This window comes from Papaver somniferum, chromosome 4 (assembly GCF_003573695.1).
Source record: "Papaver somniferum cultivar HN1 chromosome 4, ASM357369v1, whole genome shotgun sequence".
In the NCBI taxonomy this organism is placed as follows: Eukaryota; Viridiplantae; Streptophyta; class Magnoliopsida; order Ranunculales; family Papaveraceae; genus Papaver; species Papaver somniferum.
This window is the reverse complement of record NC_039361.1, coordinates 136,651,469-136,669,792: the sequence shown is the minus strand read 5'-3', so window position 1 is coordinate 136,669,792 and position 18,324 is coordinate 136,651,469. Positions and strand designations below refer to the sequence as shown.

The 18,324-nt window shown below is 35.5% G+C and overlaps 1 protein-coding gene across 1 annotated transcript in view; it reads left to right on the top strand.

The window, feature by feature from the left end:
• The first annotated feature begins 2,025 nt into the window (after nucleotides 1–2,025).
• The window catches only part of LOC113273170 (telomere repeat-binding factor 5-like), a 58,139-nt gene continuing 41,840 nt past the window's right edge, over nucleotides 2,026–18,324 (top strand). Inside the window, exons 1-4 of the mRNA XM_026522932.1 lie at nucleotides 2,026–2,100; nucleotides 2,303–2,367; nucleotides 3,100–3,119; nucleotides 3,165–3,419. Of these exons, the coding sequence (XP_026378717.1) occupies nucleotides 2,026–2,100; nucleotides 2,303–2,367; nucleotides 3,100–3,119; nucleotides 3,165–3,419 (415 nt within the window). The remainder of the gene's footprint in view (nucleotides 2,101–2,302; nucleotides 2,368–3,099; nucleotides 3,120–3,164; nucleotides 3,420–18,324) is intronic.

Below are 18,324 nucleotides of genomic sequence, written 5' to 3'. Positions count from 1 at the left end.
GCCTTCACGAGTTATGGCATTTCTTAACATACGACCGTCATGCACAGACCCTTCCCAACCAGCAAGGACGTAAGTAAATTTCATGTTGAAAGTGCATGCCAAAAGCACATTCTGACTGATTACTTGTTTTCTATTCCTATATCTCGCTTGATCCTCTAATGGAACGGTTGCCTGGATTTGAGTACCATCAATCGCACCCACTGCATCCTATGGATATATATAAACTAATCTAATTAGTTAAATAAATTAGTAAAAAAATCACAGGTTCATCTACATCATAAACTGAATACATAGGAATGCCAACCTTAAAACAACGATGCCAATTGCGCTCGACGGAACAATCAATAGGAGAGTTTGCAGCGGTAGCCGGCTTAACTACATCCCCGTACAAACTGAGCAAGGATGATAAAACCATATGGATATCTACAAACAGTTTCCCCCAACCGACAGAACTGGAAAACAGAATTTCTAACTCGCAAGTCGTGACCAACAATATGTAAAAACATGGCTACTTGTTCCTCAATTTTGACATATCTTCCATCAACTAATCCATACCCTCGCAATTGTGCACACAAGCAATGGAAAACAGATCGATTCATTCTTAATTGTTCATGGCAATAAGTATCACTCTCTGTATACATTCTTCCCAATACCTCATTTCTCACGCTAGTTCTATTCGTATAGGGAGCCCTTGTAAGGAAAGAAATATATATTTTGTAAAATAAGTAGCGTCAAAATTTGCATCAGCATAAGCATTGTGTAAAGAGCTGCTCGCTGACGACTTTCAAAATCTCGCATTCTACCAAGCAATCATAAGTTACAACCAAAATAAGAAGGAAATAAAAAGTAATTTCTACTATATCCATAAACAATTTTGTTGAGGCGTTTTAACAAACACGAAGGAAGCATTATACATATTAAAAAAACTCACACACTAGGATGGTACAAATCAAACCAGCACAATCCAATCATACACAGAGTCATGGAGTCATCACTCATGGGTATTCAAAAAAGAAAAGAAAAGAAATCATATAAAAATGTACCTGACAATTTCTTCCTCCTCTTTTTGATGCTTGCTCTCCGTAATCAGAATAATGATTTTGAGACAAATGGATCATAGTTTTTATAACCAACACAATGGAAGATTTGGAGGGAAAACAAGGCGGGAGAATATCCTGATTTATGGGATAATATCAAATCTCAAAAATATTTTTTTTCTAAAACTTTCCGTTTTAACATTTCCTTTCGATTTTTGTTAAAGGGAGAGCAAAAAGGATTCGAGGAATGCGAAAATCGTAGTTAACTCGTTAACTAAGACTGATTCTGTATATCTTTCAGACTCGGACAAATACATCCCTACTAAATACACCTATTCAACAAGAATCATACGCAGGGCAACTCCCCCACCAATGTTCCACCGCCATCATCTTCACCTTTTGGTTGTTAATCAGATTTTAACCAATATATCGCTTATTAGATTTAGTTCCATGTATAGAACTGGTTTAGTTCAAACAGTTCAATTGCGGAAGGCAGAAAAGTACCCATCTATTTTTCTTTAGTTTTTGTCATCCAATCCAAGGTGAAGAACCCAGATGTTTATTTAGAACGAGGACTTTATCTATTCTAAGAGTTTCCTTGTGATCCATTTGGTTCGCCAATGTATTAGTTTTAGATGATCTGTTAGGGTTTGATCATCCAGGATTTGTGGTGTTTACTGTTTACACTTGGAATCAATTGGTCATGGAGAAATGTTATAATCCCTTCTCCATTGTTGGTGTTTTCAATTATATATGATTAGTATCAAACCAGAGCTAAATTTAGAATATCTTTTAATGGGACTTATAGAAAAGGGAACAGAGAGAAAAACCACACCATGTCGTCGATCTTATTCAACTTCAACTACGAGAATTAAGTCATTGAAACGCCAAATATATTTAAGAGATTTTAAAAAATAGAAATCCTATAAAATATCTACAGTTGAGAATGGCTTAAAGGATCCTTGATGATGGTGGTATAGTTATTGAAATGATCCTTGAAGCACTTTCTAACATAACAGATCCCATTAGAGCAGATATTGGTTCTATCAACGACTTTATTGCGGTCAGATATATATATATATATATTCATGTTACTGCTTTCAATTTACATATGTTGCCATTCTTGTGTGCTTCTAGTAGATTAGTAGAAATCATGCATGTTCAAATATTTAGAATAGGATACACATTTAAACATTAAGACATGCACTTTTACTCATATTTCTTACGAACAGAAATAATGAATGTTTGCTTGAAATATATTGCAGCAAAGGCATGATGTGCCATCTAACTTTAGAAGATTGTTGAGTACAAAGTTGAGAAACTTGAAAAGGTGAAGCTCCTTTTACATGAAACTAAGGTTGGTTTCTTTTGAGTATTTGAATTTGCCTTGTGCGTATCTTGGATTTTTAAAACTTATACGTCCATGTAGAGTCAGAAACCTGAAGTGAGCATCTGGCCAAAAAATAAAAAAGGAGTTGAATTTTTAAGACAGATCTCTGCATCAATGCTAGATCCTGATGAGTTTAATTATAAAACATATCTCTGCATCAATTCTAGATCCTGATGAGTTTATGTTAAACAAATTAAGCCTCAATATGTATCCTCAAAATACAAGGTCAGTTTGCAAGAGTCAGAGACTCGGAGACATGACTAAGTTATTCAAAACCTTGTTTGCTAGAAATGTCCAATCCATAGTGGAAATAGCATCTAGCAGATACCATTCTTACCACGCCAAATAGTGGAAATAACATCTTGGTTCTCTCTTTTGTAGCTACAGTTACATTTGATTCTTCGTGTATGCGGTAGGGATTCACTTGCACCATCTTCATAGGGGTGTGTGTTCATGCAGCGACTTGTTTGACTAACTTCTGATTCTAACTTTTTTGAGAAAGATAGTTTTTGTTTGGAAGAATTAGTAAATTTCAGTAAAAGAGTTTGTGAAATATCAACATATAACCATATGAACATACCACTTCTCAGTTTTTCCAGCAAAGATTTTAGTTGCTACTTCTTTTACTTGGGAATATTATCATTGAAGTAAAATACCCGAATTTAATTACAGGAATAGAAGGTTAACCTGGGGTTATTTTTTCTATTTGATCTTTCTTCCTATGTGGTGATGTGCAGGTCCAAAATTACTACAAGATCAAAACACCACGTTTGGAACAAAAGCACATACTCCAAAACCAAAAGATAGACGAACAACGCAATCAGAGAACTCTACGTTTCCTAGTTCCACATTGTTTACGGGCCAAAAAATAGCGGAGGCTGAAAACAAGTCATTTGTGGCGCATGAGGCAGTTAAGGAAGCAGAGAGGGTAGAAGTGATGGCCGAACAGTCGGCATGTACGAAACTGTTTTTTGAAGATATACTGGAACAATGTAAGATATAGACTTCTCTCTCTCTCAATTTGAGCATTCATATTTTTGAATTTGAGCATACATCGTGGCTTTTTGAAACATGGGCCAAGATACTATGGAACGAAGGGCTTGGGTCTGCAGCATCTGTACATTTATATATCAAGGCTTCTTAATAAATTTGTAATCCTTTTTGAAAGCTATTTCCAGAATTGAAAGCGAGAATAGGATTAATGCTCTGAGAGGGCAAAACTGATATGTTATTTTGCTAAATTGTTGTAAATAGATTTTAGATTATACAACAAGGCGGATATTTTTTTTTGCAAGGAGTGATAATCCAAATGCAACCTCGTCTTAAACCCGCTACCCACCTAGTTATTACTATTTGATACTCGCACTATAACCTAGGAAATTGTCCACAACTGGCAGCAGGGTTTATCTGGACATGTAACTGAACTTGTAGTTTTTAAAAGAATTTTTGTATTACAAAAATTAATTCATATTAATAAATCCAAAAACTAGAAACCCATTGTCAATTCAAGAAATGAAATAAAAAATTTATCTGAATTCCCAACCCCATATAACCTAGAAACCTATTATAGACGAGGGTTTTTATGGATTCAACTATCCTAAATATGGACGAGGGACTATCCTAAATATTAATCAAAAATACAAAAACACCTTTGATAGCCAAAATAATTATCAAACCTAAATCTAATTAATCCCAAAAAAAAAGAAAACCCGTATCTTCCTCTCTCTCTCCTCCTAAATCTAATTAAATCAACCAAAATAAGGAAACTCGTCTCTTTTTCTTCCTCTCTTCTCCTCTCCTTTTCTTCGTTTTTTTTTCCATCAACGACAATTAATCGTCATTTCTCAGACAATAATAACTCTAATTCGGTAAGAATCTAAAACCCAACCTTTTTTCGTCGAAACATTTTGATTATAGCTACGGATCTTCAATAACTATGATGCTGAGTTGAACACGTTCAGAATCACTAGAGTACTTGGAAGTGACGAAGATTTCGAATAATATTGAAGAACCAAGGAAATCAAGCATTTGGATGAGAAGCCACAAAGTTTGTTTATTTTGTAATCCATATGTATTAATAATTTTGTAACTAAAATTGACAAAGGGGGAGATTGTTAGAGCACTGCTCGATCGAACTCTCAAGCGTTGTTATCTCAAGCTTATTTGTCAAGTTTAGTTTCCAAAACTATAAGTCTTGATTTCTAGTCTACTTATAGCTAAGTCTCGGATTAAGATAGAATGTGTAGTTGAGGTTCAGATTTCACGGCGTTCATCGATTGAAGACGAAGAACTACTAAGGGGAGCTTGTGGAACTTCATCAACAAAAGGTATGTGGAGACTTGAACTCATCTGTCACTCAAAAGTCTATTTCTACTCTATCTCCTATTTGAGACAAAAATCGTATAGCTATATAGACTTCAATTATACACATTTGATATTTCGAGCTGAGTTTAACTCCTTTACATATTTCTCGAAATATGAGTTGGTAAGCTTTCGCATTAACCAAGTTCATCTTATATTCTTGACGAAAGATCATGTGAAAATCGCCTGGTAACATCTTATATTATTTATGTGAGACAGTCATTTGGTGTAGACTCAGAATGTTTCGTATTGATCATTTGATCACTTGAAAATTGCTTTGAAGCTAATAGTTTGTGTGAGACAGCTACTGTCGTCTTCTAAGAATGTTTCAATGTTTGAAATGGGAGTTTAGAACGATTCACCATGAATTGGATATAGCACGGAATGCGTACTTGTATGTTAATTGTTGCATGTTAATCCAAGTCCGGTAACCATAGTACGCATACCCGCATGCGTACTGGTTTAATAGTTGAAGTATGGAAACCTAGTATGCATACTCGTATGCGTACCGGCATATCATTTCAAATCCGGGAATTCAACTGAGTTTGGTTGTGAACGACAGTATGCGTATTTGTTCGCATACTGGCGAACACAGGCCAAGTCCGGAACTCTAAGTACGCGTACCCGTTTGCATACTTGTGTGGGTTAAGTTCTAAAATCGGTTGTTCATGAACAAATACATTTATATAATAAGGAATTCAATCTTTTGCAAATCGTGGTTATAATGTTCATGAATTGATTCGAGTGAATCAAAATTGTTTTGTTTCAATCGTGTCTTGTATACTTCTATGGGAATATAAAAAATTGAACAACTCTATAACTAGTTTCATTTGAGTCATTTGAACTAGTTATGTTAAGATGAACAAGATTGATATGAAAGCGTTCATATGGATAACTTCGGTTAACTATTGTTGAGCCACCAAGTTGTACACGTTTAGGTACGGTTACCATATCTAAATGAAGTCACTTTTTTTTTGTGTAACAAGCTAAGTTCGATCTAACGGTTGAAAGATATTAGCTTGAGTCTAATCATGTTTTCATCTAACGATGAATATTGAAAGCTTTGTTACCAAGGTAACATTGATTGCAAACCCTGATTTGAAGAGTATATAAGGGAGAATTATAGCAACTGGAAAACCTAATCCCTACACCTCCTGTGTGACACTAGTTACGACTAGAGTTGATTCTCCTTTAATCTAGGTTTTTCCTAAAACCATTATAGGTTAACCACTTAAATACTTCATTGGAATTGTGAAGCCAGACCTAACTATTTTCTCTATAGTTGCTTATTCTGATCTTGCTTTCTTCTATCATATTGAGTACTAGATTCTCTAAGATTTGCTTGAGATTTAATCTCCGATAGGGAAGATAAAAAGTAGTCACAAACATCTTCTTCTAGTTGTTTGTGATTCCAAAATATCTTGTTTCGCTACCATACGATTAAGATTAATGTGAGGTGATTGATATTACTAAGTTGTTCTTCGAGAATATAAGTTTGGTGTCAATTGGTACAAGTTCACCTTGATTTATCAAAAGACGGAACAAAACTCGTAGGTATTTCTGTGGGAGAATAATTTATCTATTCAATAGACTTTTCTGTGTGAGACAGATTGATTTATCAAGTTTTTGACTTTGGTTCGTAGCAACTCTTAGTTGTGGGTGAGATCAGCTAAGGGAATCAAATGCGCAGAATCCGTCGTGGTTCTAGAGGCGTAAGGAACGCGATTGTACCTTTATCAGTGTGAGATTGATTAGGGATCAACTACATTCCAGTTCAAAGTTAACTTGTAGTAGGCTAGTGTCTGTAGCGGCTTAATACAGTGTGGTGTTCAATCTGGAGTAGGTCTCGGGAGTTTTCTGCATTTGCGGTTTCCTCGTTAACAAAATTTCTGGTGTCTGTGTTATTTGTTTTCCGCATTATATTTGTTTATATAATTTAAATATCACAGGTTGTGCGTAGTTCAATCAATTAGATAATCCAACCTTTGGTTGTTGATATAAATTGCTTGACACTTGAACATTGGTCTTTGGCACAATTCAAGTTGTTTCTCATAATAATCAGGCTCACGGATTATGTCTGTTTGAATTACTGATTACATTGAGAAACGAAGATATAACTCTTGGATATATTTCAATTGATTGAGTCTGACTATCTAGTTGATTCTGTTGGAAATTATATTGGAGTTTGTCCATACAGATTGCCTAAACGAAATATTGGGTATGGTTGTTAGACCCCCGCTTTTTCACTGACATCCAACGGTATTCTCAACACTGAAATAGTGGGATTGATGGTTGTAGCTCTGGCAAAAATATGATAAGCGCAGCTTGCTGGTCATGATCATACGCTCTGCTGCCTTAATACATCCGGTATCTGTAATTGTTACTGTTGTCTCTCCCTTGATAAAACATTAATAGTTGTTGTAGTAGTACTATAATGATATGGACCATGTAATTTAGACAAGGGTTCAACTACTTGATTCCCTCGTTGCACGGCACCCAAGTCATCATGTTGCGTTACTACTTTAACAAGTGAAGGAGTCTCGACTGGCATTTTTATTGTTTCTGTTATGTATGCCTTGAGTATGGTCTTAATAAATCTGCTTGGGCATGTTCTCTTGTCTTAGCCCAATAGTCTATTTAGTCTCTTTTATAACCTAGGTCAAATATAAAAGGGGTCTAGGGTTTATAATAGAGAGAGAAACTAATGTTATTCTTGAAAGAGTGTGAGGCACAAAGGAGGCTATGTTCTTTAGAGCGGATTTGGGAGAAACCCTTGTAAACTTGTTTGATCATCATAGTGGAATCACTTCCTTGTCTTCGCAAATGGATGTAGATCATCTTGATCGAACTACTATAAATCCTTGTGTTATTTGTGTTCTTAACTTGATTGATTTCATTTACATTTTCATATATTGATTGATTGTGCTAGCTTGAGCCATTGATTATAACAAATTGGTATCAGAGCTCCGAGTAGAAGCGATCTACAATGGCGACAAAATATGAGATTGATAAGTTTGATGGAAGGAATGATTTCAATCTATGGAGGCTAAAGATGAGAGTTGTTTTAATACAACAAGGTTTGGTTAAAACTTTGAAAGGGAAAACTCAGTTGAATTCCCGGACTTGAACTGATACGTCGGTACGCATACGGGTATGCATACTAGGTTTCCAGACTTCAACTATTAAACCAGTAGGCATGTGGGTATGCATACTATGGTTCCCGGACTTGGAGTAACTTGCAACAGTTAGCATACAAGTACGCATTCCGTGTTGTATCCAATTAATGGTTAATCGTTCTAAACTCTCATTTCAAACATTGCGACATTCTTAGAAAACGACAGTAGCTGTCTCACACAAACTATTAGCTTCAAAGATTGGAGAACCTGTCGTGGAGACCCTGCAAAAACTCCATGGAACGATCTCTCTCCAGCCTTTCCAACATGTGCTTTCCAGCACCGCAAATACAAGCTTCCATAAAAGCGACCAGAGAATCATACTGGTCCCAAAGTGTTTTTATTTTTGTATAGTAGAGTGAAACAGGCATAGATTCCTGCTTGATGGAAGCAATTGTTGATTTCAGATGAAATAGAATTGGAGCATTGGATACACAAAACCTTACCTGCAAGTCCTTACATATAGTATGAGAAGAAGCTGTATAGAGACAGCTTGCACGGATGTCTGGATGGATAGAATTGAGAATCCAACTTCCCACTAGGTCGTCACAATGTTTCCATTAGCGATGGGTGAGATCATCTTCTGGAGGTGCTAAGGAGCCGTCGACAAATCCCAATTTTTCTTTGGCATTCAATGCCTTGGTAATTCCTCGAACCCGGGAACCATAGTTATCAACTTGAAGCAATGGAGTAAACAGAATAGTAGATGGATTATCACTAGGGTGTATAACATAGGGATCAAGGATTCAGGAGTTGCTGGTATTGGTTTGGTTTGAGTTGTGAACTGGAGAGTTTGGGGAGGATTGATCTGGTTCAGGCATGGTTAAAAATCTAGATAAAATATAAAGACAGAGATGAAGCGGAAGATTTGAAATTAGGATTCCTAGGATCTACAAGGATACCATCTTAAAACTAGAATGTAGATAGAGTTTAAAGTCTCACAAATTGTGTATCGACTGTGATTTGATTCATTACGTATTTATATGAGTATATACAGAGATAGAAAGAGGTATTCAAAATATAACCTAAACAATAAGAACGAGATTACATGGTAGTTTCTTCTTGTTACAGCTTTGTTACAACAAAATACGAATACTGGAGACTAGGACTCAGCTGAAGACTTGCATCTGGTGGTTGTTGACTGTATATTTGCGGCAAGACTTGGTTCTAGTGTTAGCAGTTGACTGCTCAGCTGTGGCATGACATTTACACGTCCAATAGAGGCGGATGCAATTTCTTAAGCTAGAGCAGTGACAAGGAATATGTTGCGAGGGCTATGATTCGTAAAACAGGCAAGTATTGTTCGAACCGGACTTGTGTTGGATAGAAAATGGATATCCGATTAGATAGTATTTGATTTTGAACCTACTCGAGCATGGTGATTGGTATTTGATTTAGATGCATCACAATGCACTTCGAACAGTTTGTTAACGTTAGGAAGTGCAAAGGTATATAGGAGCAGACATGAACTTTTTCTATAGTAGACGAAAACTTGACACGGCTTCATCAAACCATATGAAATGTTTATCTTTTCAACTATCAGTGAGTAGCTGTAATTTTGAATCATATACTATGTCGTATCAATAGAGAAAACTTATCCTTAAAATTGAATCTTAGAAGGGAAAATGTGACATTTCGTAGAGTCTATTGTGTTTAAATTTTCTTTGGTGTGTCCCCCCTGATCGGTCATGTTTTGCTGTAATTTTCCAGTAGTGATTTCTGCTTTTCTTAAAATTACCCTAATTTTAAAAAAAAAAATGCCCTGACTTATGGACATGTAGGTAAGGAAGGGTGATACTCGTAGTTGCTAATTCTGCTGTCGGGGACTGGTCTCTGCTGGATTGAACCGGGGTTGGTTTTTATTACTGGAAAAATACGATTTAGTCAAAAAATCCAATCTAAATATACTAGTTAGTCCTGACCCATTCAACTAGGTACAAATTAGTCTTTTTTTATGGAAAGTACACAAATAACCTTCCTGATTTACAATTTAGTCAAATCTGCTTGGGCATGTTCTCTTGTCTTAGCCCAATAGTCTATTTAGTCTCTTTTATAACCTAGGTCAAATATAAAAGGGGTCTAGGGTTTATAATAGAGAGAGAAACTAATGTTATTCTTGAAAGAGTGTGAGGCACAAAGGAGGCTATGTTCTTTAGAGCGGATTTGGGAGAAACCCTTGTAAACTTGTTTGATCATCATAGTGGAATCACTTCCTTGTCTTCGCAAATGGATGTAGATCATCTTGATCGAACTACTATAAATCCTTGTGTTATTTGTGTTCTTAACTTGATTGATTTCATTTACATTTTCATATATTGATTGATTGTGCTAGCTTGAGCCATTGATTATAACAAATTGGTATCAGAGCTCCGAGTAGAAGCGATCTACAATGGCGACAAAATATGAGATTGATAAGTTTGATGGAAGGAATGATTCCAATCTATGGAGGCTAAAGATGAGAGTTGTTTTAATACAACAAGGTTTGGTGAAAACTTTGAAAGGGAAAACTCAGTTGAATTCCCGGACTTGAACTGATACGTCGGTACGCATACGGGTATGCATACTAGGTTTCCATACTTCAACTATTAAACCAGTAGGCATGTGGGTATGCATACTATGGTTCCCGGACTTGGAGTAACTTGCAACAGTTAGCATACAAGTACGCATTCCGTGTTGTATCCAATTAATGGTTAATCGTTCTAAACTCTCATTTCAAACATTGCGACATTCTTAGAAAACGACAGTAGCTGTCTCACACAAACTATTAGCTTCAAAGATTGGAGAACCTGTCGTGGAGACCCTGCAAAAAATCCATGGAACGATCTCTCTCCAGCCTTTCCAACATGTGCTTTCCAGCACCACAAATACAAGCTTCCATAAAAGCGACCAGAGAATCATACTGGTCCCAAAGTGTTTTTATTTTAGTATAGTAGAGTGAAACAGGCATAGATTCCTGTTTGATGGAAGCAATTGTTGATTTCAGATGAAATAGAATTGGAGCATTGGATACACAAAACCTTACCTGCAAGTCCTTCCATATAGTATGAGAAGAAGCTGTATAGAGACAGCTTGCACGGATGTCTGGATGGATATAATTGAGAATCCAACTTCCCACTAGGTCGTCACAACGTTTCCAGCAGCGATGGGTGAGATCATCTTCTGGAGGTGGTAAGGAGCCATCGACAAATCCCAATTTTTCTTTGGCATTCAATGCCTTGGTAATTCCTCGAACCCGGGCACCATAGTTATCAACTTGAAGCAATGGAGTAAACAGAATAGTAGATGGATTATCACTAGGGTGTATAACATAGGGATCAAGGATTCAGGAGTTGCTGGTATTGGTTTGGTTTGAGTTGTGAACTGGAGAGTTTGGGGAGGATTGATCTGGTTCAGGCATGGTTAAAAATCTAGATAAAATATAAAGACAGAGATGAAGCAGAAGATTTGAAATTAGGATTCCTAGGATCTACAAGGATACCATCTTAAAACTAGAATGTAAATAGAGTTTAAAGTCTCACAAATTGTGTATCGACTGTGATTTGATTCATTACGTATTTATATGAGTATATACAGAGATAGAAAGAGGTATTCAAAATATAACCTAAACAATAAGAACGAGATTACAGGGTAGTTTCTTCTTGTTACAGCTTTGTTACAACAAAATACGAATACTGGAGACTAGGACTCAGCTGAAGACTTGCATCTGGTGGTTGTTGACTGTATATTTGCGGCAAGACTTGGTTCTAGTGTTAGCAGTTGACTGCTCAGCTGTGGCATGACATTTACACGTCCAATAGAGGCGGATGCAATTTCTTAAGCTAGAGCAGTGATAAGGAATATGTTGCGAGGGCTATGATTCGTAAAACAGGCAAGTATTGTTCGAACCGGACTTGTGTTGGATAGAAAATGGATATCCGATTAGATAGTATTTGATTTTGAACCTACTCGAGCATGGTGATTGGTATTTGATTTAGATGCATCACAATGCACTTCGAACAGTTTGTTAACGTTAGGAAGTGCAAAGGTATATAGGAGCAGACATGAACTTTTTCTATAGTAGACGAAAACTTGACACGGCTTCATCAAACCATATGAAATGTTTATCTTTTCAACTATCAGTGAGTAGCTGTAATTTTGAATCATATACTATGTCGTATCAATAGAGAAAACTTATCCTTAAAATTGAATCTTAGAAGGGAAAATGTGACATTTCGTAGAGTCTATTGTGTTTAAATTTTCTTTGGTGTGTCCCCCCTGATCGGTCATGTTTTGCTGTAATTTTCCAGTAGTGGTTTCTGCTTTTCTTAAAATTACCCTAATTTTAAAAAAAAAAATACCCTGACTTATTGACATGTAGGTAAGGAAGGGTGATACTCGTAGTTGCTAATTCTGCTGTCGGGGACTGGTCTCTGCTGGATTGAACCGGGGTTGGTTTTTATTACTGGAAAAATACGATTTAGTCAAAAAATCCAATCTAAATATACTAGTTAGTCCTGACCCATTCAACTAGGTACAAATTAGTCCTTTTTTATGGAAAGTACACAAATAACCTTCCTGATTTACAATTTAGTCCAAATATTTACAGTTTAGTCCAAAGTGACTCATGAAGATGTCAACAATTTTAAATAATATAAAAATAAATTAAAAAACAGGCACATCCAAAATTCACAAATAGAGGTGCCAAACATGCCGGCCAGGCCTGGATAAGCCTGTCAATTAAGCAGGCTAGGCCTGGAGATCCTATGAGCGAGCCTAGCCTGGGCCTGAGCCAGGCCTGCTTTGAACTTGGCCCGGCCAGGCGAGCCTGCTATATTGCATATAGCGTTCAAAAATGGAAATTTGGACAAGAAGAAACTCCAACTCGAGACCTAAATAATTCCTAATTGCATTGTAGCCAGTTGGTCCAATTCGCTTCTTTGTTGTACTAGATCAGTATATATTATGTATATACAAAAGAAAACTGTTAATTAGGTACACTAACACAAAAATATTTTATTTCTACTTATAACTTTTCTTTTAAGGTGATGATATAAATTCCAACACGTCATTGACGTCTAGATAGGCAAAATTAAGCGACATTTAATTAACTTTAATGATGAATATTTACACTAATGATGCATGTTTACTATAAATAAGTTAGTAATTACTATAATTAAGTTAGTAATATAAACATGAATCTTTAAAATATTATTGAGTCAATCAAACAAAAAACGAAAAAACATTTTAAGGGAAGATATATTTACAAAATAATCTCATATTGGAAAGATATTATTTCAAATATATTTTTCCTTTTATACGTGTATAGCTACCATGAGATATAAATCCCTAATTAATGATGGAGTGCTGATCTTAAATAAATTCGAACGTGAAACAATTTCCATCACCAAACGTGTTCGAGATCTGTTGGCAGATACCCTCTCAAACTGTTCGAGCCACTCCACCATCCTTTTTGTTTGTACGAATAAATTCATCATGGTTTCTAATTATACAGGCCATGGCAGGCCTAGCCTGTCAGGCTCATACAGTCCCAGGCTAAAGCAGGCCTAGCCTGTCAGGCTCATACAGTCCCAGGCTAAAGCAGGCCTAGCCTGTCAGGCTCATACAGTCCCAGGCTAAAGCAGGCCTGGCCATAACAGCCTAAAAGGCCGAAAACTTGAGCCTGACCAGGGCCTGACAAACTTAAAAACGGGCCAGATCAGGCTTTGCCTGCTTAATACGGGTTAGGCCAGACCAGGCCCGGACTGACCTGGCCTCTTTGACACCTCTATTCACAAACTTTATATATTTGGGAAGCTTTTTCCGAGATCTATAAAAAGCTTTTTCCGAGATCTACAAAAAGAGTATCCATATGACTATATAATTTTCATTATTTGTTTTTTAATTTACATTGGTGTACACATCTGGAAAAATCCAAAAAATCCAATATCAATGATAGCCAGACTGCCACTCTAGTCTATATATACTGACAAAAATATCAACCACACCAAGCTCTAGTTAGATAATAGCCGGATTTGCAGAGGTTGGTTTAGCAGTCAACCTGTATAAGGATAAAACGATAAAAACATAAGAAATCGCGGGTTGAAAAAGAAGGGATTAACCTTTCACCAACAACTATATAAGAAACAAAGCAAGAAAACAATCAAAGTAAAAAAGTTAGTCAGTTACTGACTTAAAGAGACACAATATATTTGGGTCTACAGAACATGCCACGCATACAGAATACCAGAGTACAAGTATGTACAAATCTACAAAAATAACAAAGTAGCGCATTTATTCAAACAAAAAAATCCCTGCATTCATCACGGAGAATTTCATTATAGAAAATATGTACACATCTACCAGAGTATGACCGAAAGTTCACCATAGTTCAGAATAGCATACACAACCTTCTCCAACATGGTTGATACCCTACATATTACAAATACATAATAAAAAACATATACGGTGTACTTTAAAGTGTACATGCTATATAAACAAAAATATATATACACCTCTACAGAAATCCTAGCAAATCCAACGTCCATGCAACTAAACATGACATACATCCATAAGAAAGAACAATGGTGTACAACTATTTACACATTTATAAAAGTCCGGAAAAATGATACTACACTTAAATATAAAAATCTATGCAGTTGCAGCATAAGCTTATCAAGTCAATCTATGCATCATAAGCCTTTCTATAGTGCATCAGTAGGCATCTATGCATCATAAGCTTATCAAGTCAATCTTTTTCCCATGTGCACAAATTTGTATACCCAAGTTACTTATGCAAGAATGAGCTTATCAAGTCATTTTTTCACATGTGCACCAGATTGTACGCCCTGGTTATAGTTTATGTGAACCTGCTCGCTCTATGATACATTGATATTCAAGCATTCCTATCTTCCTAGAAAGAATGTACACACTATAACAATCTGTAGTAGTTGAAAGTAATGGATGATATACCTCTTCGGTACTGAACTAAATGAAAGTGAAACCTCGTGGCTCTCCACGCTTTGGACCACGAGTGTGCCATAAAAATTCTCTGACTCGATCCTTCAACAAGGAGAAAACATCTTGATCAAGACCAACCTATAGTTATGAATACAAATTCAACGACTATTAGTACTAGTATGAGGGAGGGAGGGAGGGAGGGAGGGAGTGATGCATACTTGGTTATTCTTTGATCAATATTATCGATGTATAGCCTTCTTTCAATGGACACTTATCTGGACATGATGATCAACAATGGTGATAGGCAAACAGTGAGCAGCAATGGTAAGCAATAATCGTGATCCAATTTTCCCCTTCACCTGAGAGCAATAAATACCACTATGAGTATTAGTTTGTTAGATGAAAATGTTCAGCACTGAAATAGAAGCAAAGATACAAACATACAGTAAATAAGCTAAATAAAACTGTAAGCATATTACATCATCAACTTTTTCAAATCCAAACGCATGACAACCCCCGGTAAGCATCATTTGTTGTTAATAATGAATACTAGAGATGACACTATAACAAATTTTTACACATTAACAATAAACAAGTGTACAACTATGTACACATTATCTATAAACATGTGTATAATTATGTATACATTAATATTCATCATGTGTACAACTATATACACATAGGCGACACACGTCGATGACTTCTAGTTTTGGTAAATTGGAAAGTGATAATGCTAGTGATGTTCATATCTGGATTGCTTTTATATAATATATACCGTTTATGACAGACGAACCGAAAAACCCAAAATGCAAAATGCAAAATAGAGAAAAAAACAGAAGAAACAAACAGAAGAATGAAGATCCTTAATCAGTACCTTTTAAATGTTTCGTCCTGTGGCTCGGCTTCAAATGGTGAAACCATAGAAGGAATCCCCATAGTGCAAGTATCAACTGAATAGTGGAATTATAGAATATTTACAGACCTTGCAAGGTAATGTGAGATCTTCACTGGCAACCTTACAGAGACAATGAAAATGTAGAATGTTTAATGATCGAATGCGATAAATTTAAAAGCGAGAATTCTCAAGTCTGAAGTGACTTTCTGACAAAATGATATAAATTAAAATTTAAAAAAAATATTTGTCAAATCATGAAGAAAATCTAAATTTTCTCAGATCATTTCTTAAGTAAGTTAAAATGAATATGTTCTTATTTTCAAGAGAACGTGGATGGAAGCTCAAGGGTGATATGATTCGGTTTTATAATAACACCCATTTGCATCTTAAAAATAAACATGTGTACAATTATGTGCACATTAAAAATCAACAGTGTACAACTACGAGCACATTAAAAACTCAACATGTGTACAATTGTGTACATGTTAAGAATCATCATGTGTACAAGTATGTGCACATTAAAAATCAACTTAAATTAACCTGTGTACAATTGTATACACGTTAAGGATCAGGTTAAATTACTTATATCGTTTAGTTCTAAGTCTCATCTTTATATGGGAAGAATTAATCTTTTTTATTATTATTTTTGATACGATACGGGACGAATTACTTGTCATCATAATAGGCTAATCATAATAAAACTAACATGTGTACAACTATGTACACATGTATACCCAGAACATATACACTCATGTGTACAATTATGTGCACATTAACGACTAATAGGTGTACAACTATGCACACATTAAAAATGAATATGTGTACAGTTATGTACACATTAAAAATCGATATGTTATGTACATAGTTTTTAGCATGTACCGGTGGTGAACCGTAGAAAGGACAATTTGGCTGTTAATATCAGTATCTAAATCTTCTTCTAAATGATCATGAATACAGACAATCATGAAATGATAAGCAAAATATTATTACCATAGATGACGAGCCTATAAAAATAAATCAACATAAGCAAACAGATGCCGGTAGTTACCTTGCCAAAAAATAAACTTATGAAGTCAAGACTGGATCTTTTTTTGGGAGTAGGGAACTCGTTGCAAATAAAAAGAAAAATAAATTCTCAACACTCAGCACCGTAGCTAGAGGATTTTCCTTGTCCTGCGAAGAGGAAAGAAGAACTAAGGTCTAAATAACTAAATTTACAATTTACACTAACATAAGGTAAGAAACAAAAACCATACAAGTTGTCCGCAACTGTTGAGACTTATCATCAGTAAAAAATTTAAACTGATCGATCCATTTCATAGTCAACTCTACTTGTCCAGCAATATCAGGAGCAAAACCGTGGATAGGTTCATACAGTCCTGGTCCCTGAAGGAAAAAAAAGAGAGTAAATAAAACAGTTGTGGAAAAAGCATAGACACGAGACACATTACTTTAGAGGAAAAATAGGTTAGGGGCTTGGCTGTCTTTGTTCCGTCACAAACCAAAACACATAAAATTGTTACGAGATCCATGACTTTACCGAGTCGCCAATTCAAGCTGACGGAAGTATTCGTATACTCCCAGTAAGCATTGAAGCCTTATCGGACAGAATATCGCCGAAGACGTTGTTTGTTGTAATAGTATCAAACTGCGTCATGCAAATCAGTAAAGCATAAAGTTAAAGAGCAGCAAAATAGAGAAATATGAATATCATAGAAGCAGAAAACAAATTAACTTCCTCCAAAATATTTTCATATCTTTCGTCTTTAATTCTTTCTCATGCACCGCTAATTCCCTTTTTTATAGTTGCTCCAAGCAATAACATAATTCCATAGTAGAACATAAGAAACAAAAATGTGTATCAGTGGATTTGTATCACCATCTCACATATACAGTTCCTACCAACATTAGTAAAGCAACTTAGCAAGAAACTATATCTACATTATGTGTCACATTTAACCACAAAATAATATGATTTCAATACATTTTCAATCCCAATTTCTATAAACCGACAGCGGCTGAGATTAAAAGCTACATTGCAAAAAAAAAAAATCGCAAATTGTCAAGCAAATCGAGAAAGCAGGTGAGAATAATTTATGCTGACTAATAGATATTTTATAGAGGATTTTTGTCGAATCCAAACTAATGAACTTGAACTCACTTTATGTATCCAACATAAGCAATCTTTTCCTGAACAGTGACATAGATCTAAAAATTCGAACAAATTGAATTAATAAGTTTTTGAAACTGTTTTTTTCTTTCTTTTTCCGGAATCGATTTAGAGATCGATAAATTAAATGATAATAATAGATTGAACTTACTTTTCAGATCGATTACAATGATGAAATCCACAAATTAATTTGATTTTATTGAATCTCATCAACGTTTTCCCTCGATTTGAAATTAATCTTCAAGAAAAAACGATGATGACGATTTAGGCTTGGAATCGAATTGAATCGAGTGTTTGATTAATTCTCAGATTTATGTTTGGAAGTTGAAAATATCGAAATTAGTTTTTAGGATTTGTTCTTC